At 42.0% G+C, this 11,723-nt stretch overlaps 1 protein-coding gene across 1 annotated transcript; it reads left to right on the forward strand.

Moving 5' to 3' along the window:
* Nucleotides 1-446: 446 nt before the first annotated feature.
* On the forward strand, nucleotides 447-929 carry LOC115921810 (RNA polymerase II transcriptional coactivator KIWI-like). The gene has a single exon (XM_030980029.1). The coding sequence runs from the start codon at nucleotides 447-449 to the stop codon at nucleotides 927-929; it is 483 nt and encodes a 160-aa protein (XP_030835889.1).
* Nucleotides 930-11,723: the final 10,794 nt, after the last annotated feature.

An 11,723-nucleotide genomic window follows, 5' to 3' on the forward strand; every position in this document is an offset into this window, starting at 1 on the left:
ATCGGAAGGGATTATAACGCGAGGGATGAATGACGAAGGGATTAGACACGTATGAAAGAGTTATGAAAAGATAATCCTTAAAAACAATAGGTGGATTATAAACGATGACGTAGTGCTTGACGAAAAAACAAATGACGTCATGGGTACCACGGTGCAAATGACGTCATGGTATTGCACAACGACCCAATGACGTCATCCATGCGACACGCCTCGACAAGACCATGAAGTTGGCCAAGTACGAAACAAGAAATTTCATGTATAATCCTTAAACAAAAGAAAAGTAAAGAAATTGTAAACGTAAGAAAAACGTTCTTTACGAAACAAGTAGGGACAAGAGCGTAAAAGTTCTAAATATAGACAATTACATAATCATTAAAGGAGGCCGAAGCTATAAAGGTGGGAATCGAACACGCTTGTCGTATCAACATCCCGACCTTCCATCAACGATGTACAGCTATTACAATTCATCACGCTCGACGTCGATGTCACCGACGAGGGACAACTCTCGTGAAAACGAGTTAAAAATGGACTTGCATGCGTACACAGACCCTGTACCAGCGACCGCCTCGCGTGAAATAGAGAAGGATGAGGGTTTTGAAGAGAAAGCTGTGCATGGACAACCCAAACCAGAGTATGAGATCGCCGTGGCTAGCAAACCCCCCGCCATAGAGGCTACTTCCAGTGGCATGGATATTTGCAAGTTTAATATAGGCGGTGATAGTAAACGACCAAAATATGCAACAGTGAGGAGTTTTCAGGGGAAGGTGTACGTTGACATTCGGGAGTTTTATGGTTCAGGAGGCCTTTTTTTTCCGACAAAGAAAGGGATTACACTGCCAGCGAGTAGCTTTAAATCTCTTCTAACGGTGGCGAAGAAAATCAACGCAGGCATCTATCGAGGGGAACAGCTCGTTAAAAAACGACAGTAATCATCTCTGTGTAACATGTTACAATTAGCAATTACTCTTTGAAAGAAACCGAGGAGAACAGTTTGTTAAACATTTTAGCGATCGTCTCGCTGTTTCAAATGGCAATTACTCTTTGAAAGAAACCGAGGAGAACAGCTTGTTAAACGTTTCAGCGATCGTCTCGCTGTTTCAAATGGCAATTACTCTTTGAAAGACTTTTTAAAGAAGTTTTATTGTTATACCACAAACGGTCTAATCCAAGCATGTTTAACAAGAACGAAAACACAACGTACCATCCTGCTATAGACTAGACGGTCTGATTAAAGAATATACAGCGAGAACAAAACAAAAACAAAAAAACAATACAACGTTGATTTGATTGCAGGGTTAAGCGGGTAGCACCTATACACAGGGTGTCTGGGCGTATCAAAGGGGAGAGGGTGAACTCCTCCATGTTAAACTGTCGGTGTCTACACCGGTGGTTATTGAAAGGCTACTACTATCCCATCTATAAATATGAGATAGTTTAAGTGACATTTTTACATTACGCTACATCCTCAAACCGAGACTATTCTTCAAAGCATCATGTCTATCGAGACCGAGTACATACGCCGTGTACACCGCGCCAACAGCTTTCGACCGTATTGTGGACCGTCAATATATAGAACTCGTGATATGGGACTTGGATTAGGGGTAAGATTTTATCGACGTGCTACTGCCCATCGCCTAGAGGAATACGTTCTATCGGAAGACGGAGGAATGAAAGCGTTTGCTCTTATATTAAAAAGTGGGTCATTGTTCGCCCATTTTAGAACATTTAACCGGGTAGAGGGTGAGATTGTATTAGATGGTTCCTCGTTAGTTCTAATGCAAGACGAGTTTCAACATTTCATGGTACATACGGATGAAATCAACGAGGCAGTAATCGGTGCTGCAAATGCCCCTGACAACGACAATATCTATGACGTCCAATTATCCACGGGGGTTAGGACATTCTTGACAAAATACAAGAAAACAGCCCTCCATGCATGCGTGTGTAAAATCGAAGGACAGGTGTATATGTTCCTTGGAAAGTTTCTACTTCCTAACAATGAACGAGATAGTATAAGGGTGTCTGCAAATGGTATGATGATGGACGTGGCAACGTGGCAGACATTTTATTCTCGCAGGGGTGACCTTATTGGGTCTTTCAAGTGGGAAGCTGAGCAAATACGTAGGAACCCTATCGATGACGTCACGCGTGATTGAGCCTATTTCGACATAGTCTTATTACAGAAAGGATTGATAGAGGGACCGCTTGCAACGGGGAAACGCTACACAGATCCCTTTTGCAGGGCGATATTTATAAACAAATGTGTCAGGGAGGTGAGAGAGAACGCCGCAGACCCCCACGGGACGGTATGTGTCTTGACGGTGAAAGAGAACGCCGTAGACCTCGACGAGACGGTTTAATGAAGGCAAAGAACGACCCAGACCTCGACGGGACGGTTCAATTAAACTTTACAGACGTAAACAAAACGTTTTTAAACCAGTCTTCAATAAGATCGTTCATGTGTGGACCTGTTTGGACTTCTTTTGTCTCCCACGACCTGATATATACGTAACCCCTCTCCAGGGATCATCATTTCACGGCGGGGTCTTAAGGTGTCTGTATTGATTAACGGCCAAGTGTCATATATTGTTAGGGTGTTCTATCAGTTCTATCATTTTTTAACCGGTATGTCTTCCCACGAATCTAACTCTCAACGTTCATTGAATTTTAAGGAGAAATTGAGAAAGTTGGTTGTCTCCTTCTTTCCTCTTTCATCTTCTCAATTACAATCCACGGTTGAAAAAGCCGCAGAAAGTGTACGGGATGGGGTTCGCCGTGCATCTTCATCCACCACCAGCGCTCATCATGGTACTACAAACGGGGTAAGTGAACGTGATGCTTTTAACGATTTTTTACCAAGAGATGGGGGTTCTTCCAATAATAGTGACCATGCCCTCGATACACCCGCTAACGCTGGACAATCAGCGCGTGGCTCTGGCGCGTCTGAAATTGCAACGCCTCCAATTGCACCTCGCGAAATCCCAGCAACGTCCAATCACGATGGCCCAGGAGCGCGCTATAGCTCCAAAAATGTCCCTCCACCCCACGTTAATTTTAACTTCTCTTCCGATGAAGAGGATTACCCAAATCCTCCGCCCACTAATGTACAAAAGGGGTTAAAAAAACAAATTGGGGGGAAACGCATACACTCTGACACTTCAACCGGTGGGAAGAAAAAAAGAAAAACAAAAAACACAACGGACCCTTCCATCGTTATATACCCCGAGGAGGGTGGAAAAGAAGAAGAAGAAGAAGAAGAGGAAGTTTTCTCAGATATTCCCGATCTTTTACCATCCTCTCCAAAATGGGTGTTTGTTGACCAGAGGATGTCAAAACGTTTTGGGGTTAGGGAGGTATGGTATGACTTTAAAAGTGATTCAAAACCCTTTGCCACGATCGAAGACATGCTTGAATACATTCGCTCGTCTCTCGAGGAACTTAGGACTTTGATTTTGGCAAATACATCGGAGCGAGACTATGTCAGACTCGTTCTGGTGTCTGATCAATTAAACGTCCCCATCGCTTTTCCCTGGGCCACCGTGAGGGATTTCGATATAGACGCAATTTTGGATCGAATCGAAGAGGTACTCAATAGCAATCAGGATTTTTTTATCAATCCCGGATTCACGATTCGATTCCATCATGTTGTGAACCCTGCGGGGGGTCGTGCGCGCAAGTATGATGGCATATCCGCAACTCTTGCTGCTCTGAAAAAAAAATCCATCGTCACAGTTCCCGCGGGTGATGATGGTATGTGTTTTGCGAAAGCCATCCTCATTGCGAAATATCAAAAACTGAAACATCAAAAGTACCGAAATTGGTCTAGGAACGATCGCGCTTCACCGGCTGCCTTTTTATCCGAGGCGCGTGCATTGCACAGATTGGCGGGTGTACCAGAAGGCGAGGTCGACAGTAGTCAATACAATGCCTTTCAAGCTGTTCTTTCACCAGCTTATAGATTGATGGTTTACAGGGGTCGCCGTAAAGAGGCTCTCATTTATGCGGGTCCTCCGACGGGTGAACCCCTCTTTTTATATTTGACGGGCAATCACTACGATGTGATAGTGAACCACGAAGCATTTCTATGTGCCAGGTTTGTGTGTACCGAGTGTCACGAGACGTATCGCGATCCGAGATATCACAGCTGTTGTCGAATGTGTTTAGATTGTCAATCGACGAATTGTGATCGCGATACGTTCCGTGAGACCGTGAACACAAGCCTTGTATGTGACAAATGCAACGTGACCTTTCTTACGGAAGGTTGCTTTAAAATGCATAGCGTTCACATTTTTGATGGTAAAACCTCTTGCCAGAGGACCTTCAAATGTCAAAGTTGTGAGAAAATTTTCGACACCGACTTGATAGGCATAGAAAGGTCGGCTCATAAATGTTCAAATATGAAATGCAATACATGTAAAATGACCGTAGATGGCCGCTATCATAAATGTTATATGAAGGTACCCCCGCAGAGTCCTTTTTTCCAACATGAAAATGCAAAGCCTTCCACGCGTCGCGCCAAAAAGAGAAAAACAGGAAAAAGCAAGGAAGATTTCCCTACAAAGTATATTTTTTTCGATTTCGAATGCACGCAGGAAACGGGTTTACATGTTCCAAATTATGTTCATGCCACTTGGGAGTGTGTACATTGCATGGACGGTAAGCAAGACGAAAACCAACATTGCGAACGGTGTGGCCCTCCGGAGGGAAGGTCCGTCGCATTCTCGGGCGATTCCACCCTCGTTGACTTTTCAAAATGGCTGTTTTCTGTTGAAAACCATCAATCGGTAGCCATAGCGCACAATGCCAAGGCGTATGATTCCTACTTTCTACTGAATCATCTGGTAGAACAAGGAGTCCAACCGCATGTCATACTGAATGGTGCGAAAATCATAAGCCTCCAAACAAAAGACCCTAAAATCGAAGTCAAAGACTCCTTGAACTTCTTTCAGATGGCCCTCTCAAAATTGCCCAAAACCTTCGGCCTGGATGAAATGAAGAAAGGGCACTTTCCCCATCTTTTCAACACCGCTGCAAATGCAAATTACGTAGGACCTTTGCCAGACAAAAAGTTCTACGGTGTTGGAAGTATGGGGAAAAGTGCCCTGATGGAATTTCATGCATGGTACGACGCGCTGTTCAAAGAAAACTATGTTTTCGATTTCAAGAAAGAAATGCTTGACTATTGTCAAAGTGACGTTCACATCTTACATCAAAGTTGTAAGGTTTTCCGCGCCAATTTCAAATACATCAGTATGACAGAGACAAACGAAGGTGGAATCGACCCTTTCTTACGTTGTTTAACCCTCCCCAGTGCTTGCAACCTTTTGTTTCGTACTAATAATCTAAAACCCAAAACAATAGCGCTTATCCCCCAGGACGGTTACGCCCACGCAAAGAACCAATCTCTTATAGCGGGAGAGTGGTTACACCACGAGGCAATGCTAAGTGGTATTGACATCAAACACCACTTCAACGGGGGGGAAAGGAAAGTGCATGGTCGTTATGTAGACGGGTATGGGGAGGGGGAGGATGGAAAGAAATACATCTGGGAATTTCTAGGCTGTTTCTACCATGGGTGTACCACTTGCTTTCCCAAACCGGGGTTCAAAAACAAAAAGCTAGGCAAAACAGCGGGACAATTATACAAAGAGACGATGCATAGAATCAAGCTCTTGAGAGATGCCGGTTACACCGTGTGCTACACGTGGGAGTGTGAATGGAAAGAAATACGGAAATACCCGGATGTCAACCCCCACATTGCACACCTCCAAGACGTCTTTCGGGAGCCACTCAATCCCAGGGATTCTTTTTATGGTGGGAGGACGGGTGGATGTTCACTTTTCTACCAGGCAAAACCAGGTGAAAAGATCAAATATTACGACTTTACAAGCCTCTACCCTTTCATCAATAAATCTGCCAAATACCCCGTCGGTCACCCCACCATCATGCACTCGAATTTCCCTCCCTTAGAAAGCATCTTTGGCCTCGTCAAATGTACCATTCTACCGCCAAAGAAATTGTTTCACCCTGTCTTGCCTTTCCGTTCGGGGGGTAAGTTGACTTTCACTCTATGTAGAACATGCACGACAACTTTAAACCAAGGCCCTTGTACCCATACCGACAGCGAGCGCGCATTAAAGGGGACGTGGGTGTCGGAGGAGTTGAAAAAAGCAATGGAAATGGGGTATTCTAACTTGCAGTTAGAAGAAGTATGGCACTTTCCAGCTTCTGCACAATACAATCGTCAGGAGCGCGAAGGTGGGCTATTTGCCGCATACATCGATAAATTCATGCAAATAAAGCAAGAATCCTCGGGTTACCCCGCTCATGTCGTCACAGCGGAAGACAAAGAGCGATACATCGCGGATTACCTCGAACACGAGGGTATCGCTCTGGATCCGGCAAAAATCGAAAAAAATCCCGGCTTGCGTGCTATTGCGAAATCGATTATCAATGTACTTTGGGGAAAGTTTGCCGAAAGAAGCAATTTGAGAAAGACCGTTTTTGTTAGAACAAGCGCGGCATTATTGGACATGTTGAATGACAAATCTATTGTCGTCCAGGATATTATTGTTTTGAATGAACATTTGATCGAGGTACACCATACCATGGCAAAAGGTTTCGTCGATCATAATGTGAATACGAACATTATCTTAGCCTCTTTCACAACCGCTTTAGCGCGACTTAAGTTGTACACTGTACTTGAACAATTAGACGATAGGGTTTTATACTACGATACCGATAGCGTCGTTTTCAAGACAGACCCTCTTGTTCAACACCTTGATCCTACCACTGGCGATTATGTAGGGGACCTCACTGATGAGATCGACGAAACGGGTGAGGAGTTTATAGAAACATGGTTGTGCGCGGGGCCAAAAAATTACAGCTATCGTACAAACAAGGGGAATACGGTCTGTAAAGTGAGAGGCTTTACCTTGAATGCTGCCAATTCTATGGTCATCAACCACGACACCATGAAGGAACTCATTCAGGGAGTTCCGGGCACAACCAAAACCATCCACGAATCCAGAATATTAAGGGACAGTAAAAACAAAACAATCTACACAAAACAGACTAAAAAAGACTACAGGGTTGTTTTTACCAAGAGGGTCTGTCTGGATGGTGGTAGTACACTACCTTACGGGCACGCCGATATTCCCCGTACATGTATATAAATTGCAGGCGTGAGTAAATACTATCATTTGTAAAAAGAACCCCGGAAAAGACGGTACATTTTGTATTCTCTATCGCAACAATTAAGCGTTATTTAAAAGAAGCGAGATGGATCGTGATCGTTTGACAATGTTACAAGTACTGTTTAGTAAAGCAATGAGGGGCAATAATACCACGCGCAATGTCTATGTGTTGGCATTGTTCGTATTCCTCTTTTTCCTAACCTTTTATGTTGAACTATTAATCGTGGACAACAATCCGATGAACGAAACAGATTCTAATTTCTATTTAAACGACTCGTATTTTAACGAGAACGTTAGTTCTTTTCCAATTGGATGACCGGTAGGACCTCCGGTCATAGTGTATATTTTGTACGATATCTTCTTTTATATATTTTACTCTGACCTCTGCTTTGAATATGTTATTTTTGATTCATTCTTCTTATTGAATAGGGTAGTTGTATATTATAATTGTACCCACATCTCTTGGTAAAAGTTCGTTAAAAGCATCACGTTCACTTTTTACGTTTGTTGATAAACCGATGTGCCTTAACCTTTATCTTCTTTTCTCCTATCTGTGTATCTGACAGCATCTTCATACAGCGATAAACATTCAATTATAAAACCAGAGTCGTCCGACATGGACACGCTGTTAAAACATAGTTTTTCATGCATGGTAGTTGGACCGAGTTTTTCGGGTAAAACACAATTTGTGAAACGGCTCCTTGAAAATGCTTCAAACATGATCAACCCACCCCCGAAAAAAATAGTGTGGTTTTACAGCTAGTACCAACCGTGTTATACAAACATGCGGCGGTCCATTCCAAACATTGAATTTTATGAAAATCTACCTTCTGATTTTAACGATTTTACATCGGCTGAAAGGCCAACCTTATTTGTTATAGACGATTTGATGGATGTTGCCGCCGGCGATAAAAGGGTGTCCGCTTTGTTTACTAAAGGCTGTCACCATAGGAACGTTAGTGTCATTTATATAACTCAAAATCTATTTCACCGTGGTAAGGAGTCGAGGACCATTTCCCTTAATACACAATATTATTGCCTTTTTAAAAATTGCAGGGATAAATTGCAAATAACGTGTCTTGGTAAACAAATGTATCCCAGGCGTATTAAATTTTTCCAAGAAGCTTATCACGATGCTACTAAAGATAAATGGGGTGATTTGTTTGTGGATCTCAAACCCGACACACCCGAGGACTTTCGCCTTCGTACGAACATTTTTCCCGGAGAGACTCAATTCGCATACGTTTCAAAACTATAAAATATCAACGAGCTGTCTAGGGGGTTTAGTTGAACAACGATGTCTCGACGTGTACGGACACATGCCGTGCTTCTAAAGACATTGGCCCATTGTTCAGCCAAACATCGACGCCAGCTCCTCAAGACTGCGGACAGAGGTCTCATCGATGCCATCTGCGAATGTGTCGTCAACGTGCTTCGCGGAAACATCAAACTCTCACCCGTTCACAAACGTTCACTGGCCAAACACAAACGCCATCTCCGTAAACTAGCGGACCGCAAGACACCGTTAAAGGAAAGAAAACATATCATCACCCAGCGAGGAGGTTTCTTCATTCCTCTTCTTTCCAGACTGGTGGGCCCCGTCTTGGGTGTACTTTCAAACCTTGTCGCCGGTGGTAAATAGAGCTGAATACGGATGGAAAACACACGAAAAATGGTGTTGGTACCTCAAGAAACTTTACGAAATTTACAAACTACACAACCCACGGTGAAAGAGAAACAAATCAACGCGTTGGACGAGCAGATTAGAACGGTTCTTGAACGAGACGATCTCGATCTTCACGGAAAAGCACAACTGTATTCCCAATACCTCCGCCAATATCTCCATGCCACGGATTCTCTGAAACAACCGCTCTCCATCGAACTTAAAAACGCCCCTTATTCACCATCCACTCCTACATCGGACACACCGCCCATGTTGAAAGAAGAGAATACGGTAGAACGTGACATCCTACAACATGTACCGAAACTGTATGTGAAAAGAGCTACGCAACTCCTAGAGAAAATGAAACAACACGGTGATATTGGATGGACAGGTAGCGGAGAACTCCTTCTCCGTGGTCAACGCATGATGGGCACGAATATGTGTGACCTGGTCTATGATTTATTCAGAGAACGGCGGGGTTATACACCGAGTGGCAGTGAACATTTTATCCGTGGTTTGGCCAACATCAACCTCCCCGAAACGATCGTGAGCAATCCTCAAAGAAGAAGCGAACTCCAACGGTTGAAACGTATGCGGATAGAGTCTACCAGTTCTACAGCGAGTCCGGGTGTGTCACTTACTCCACAATCTAAACCCCTTAGTAGTAAATCCAAAAGAAAGAAAAAAGGCCGCGAAACGAGTCCTCGTTCCCCCGAGTGGTTCCCATTTTAAATTCATAGAGTTACCGTAAGGCTGTAATACAGACACCGCCCCCCGTGATACTATTTGAATGTATTGGATTGTATTTGTTTGTATATATTTTTTCTTCTTCTTTTTTTTTTCTTTTTTTTTTCTTTTCTTTTCAGTAACCCTAGTTTTGTACGCTATGACACGTTACATTTTAAAGAGTGAAATGTCAATTGTATTTTTGTTATTTTCACATGTTGTTTTTTTATCGACGAGATGAACAAACCGAAGAAATGAACGGATCGAAATCAGGCTTAAATCTTTTCAAGAAATGAGATATTCATTACCCGTTTGTTTAAATCTTAGCTTTACGAAGGTATTTTTTAAAAAATAATTTTAATTTGTTATTGTTATGTACCTATATTTAAGTAAGAGGTTTAGTTGGTTTATATATTCGCTATCGTCAACACGTTTACCTCGTTTCAAAACTGTTTTTTTTTAACGTAGTAGGTGTTCGAAAAAAATCTGTATATATTTTTTCTTTTAGTATGTAGTTTGCATTTTAACGAGAGTGTTGTTACGTTCCTAGTTTACGGTGCGGGGTTTCTTTGGTTTTTATATTCAGTGTCGTCATCGCGTTTACTTCGATTCAAAATGTCTACTGTATTATTTTTTATTTTTTCATAGTCAATTCACTTTTTTTTTCAACTGTTTTTCACATCGACGAGATGAACAAATCGAAGATATGAACAAATCGAAGATATGAACAAATCTGAACCAGGCTTGAATCTTTTTCAAGAATGAAATCTTCATCTACCATTTCACTTATATCTTCAACTTATGAAGGTTTTTAGTAAATTGTTCTTTGGCTTTTATATTCAATGTCGTCATCACGTTTACCTGGTTTTAAAAGTTGTATTTTATTTTTAGCATAACATGTTATAAAAAACTTGTATATAATTTTACTTGTAGTATGTAGCGTGTATTTTAACGAGAGTGTCATTCAATCATGATCCCCTTTCCTCTCATTCTCTCTCTCTCTCTGTCTCTCTTTCCGTTTACATAGACACTGTGTAAATAAATCCACCAGTTTGTACGTTTGTTTCATGGTTGAACAATATTTTATTCGTCATGTATTCATGCATTAAACATCATTGAATCATTGAATTTTGTATACATCTTTTCATTACAACGGTGTACATCGTATAGTATATAACTAAGAAATGATTGAAGCGTGAACAAAAGTCACGCTAGAAAAGAAAATAGGAAAATAAGAGGAGAGAAAGAGAGCTTGTACGAGGACTTAAGAGTGAAAGAAGATGCGGGAATGTACTTCAACGGTATAAAGAAGGGTTGTGGGATGTAAAAAGGATAACGGGTAGCGAGGGATACTGCATGAAAAGAGGATGTAAGATGAGGGTAAAGAGAGAGAGGGAAGGAGATGGAAATAAGAGAAAGATGTACGAGTGACGGTGTCATAAATAAGATTGAAAGAGGTGTGAGATAGAAATACGCGCAATAGGAGAAAAGAGGGAAAGAAGAGGAATACAAACACCCCTACAAATAGCCTTCCTTTTTATCACAATTCTAAACTAGCAAAACTAAATTCACGTCAATCAAATCTAAAAATGTTAGATGGATAAACTTTTTGCAACTTGACTGAGAACGAACGATACATCGTGCACTGGAAATGAGGAACCGTAACGGCGATTAAACCAGTTATTTATCTTGCTATCATTTTTATTAAAATCATTACCAAAGGCACTCACTATAGGGGTCAATGTATAACCCTGACACCGTTTGAGGTTATAAAATATACAATATTGTCCACACACGGTAGAAAGCGTTCCCTGCACTCTCTTGCTATTATAAATCCACGACACGCTATTTCTTTGAAGAAACGTGGTAAATCTTTTACTGTAAAACGAGGGTTCATTTCCATAAGAGTCAAAGAATTCCCCTTTACCCCCTTCAAAATAAAAAGCTACCCAATGAGATCCGGGTTGACTGCGAGGGTCCACGTTCACGACGAAGCATTGCTTGTCCAAACCAATATCACGTGGTAGAGCGTCCGATGGATAGGTTCCTCCGTAATAGGTTCTTATAGAGGGATGCTGTTTTAAAACGTAGTCGATCTGGGAGGTATCCATGGTGATTAAAAGTTACTACCTCGCCCG

The sequence above is a fragment of the Strongylocentrotus purpuratus genome, unplaced genomic scaffold (assembly GCF_000002235.5).
Source record: "Strongylocentrotus purpuratus isolate Spur 01 unplaced genomic scaffold, Spur_5.0 spur5_scaffold_10, whole genome shotgun sequence".
NCBI lineage: Eukaryota > Metazoa > Echinodermata > Echinoidea > Camarodonta > Strongylocentrotidae > Strongylocentrotus > Strongylocentrotus purpuratus.

Coding starts and splice junctions, on each gene's coding strand:
- LOC115921810 (XM_030980029.1), top strand. CDS start 447: ATGTACAGCTATTACAATTCATCACGCTCGACGTCGATGTCACCGACG.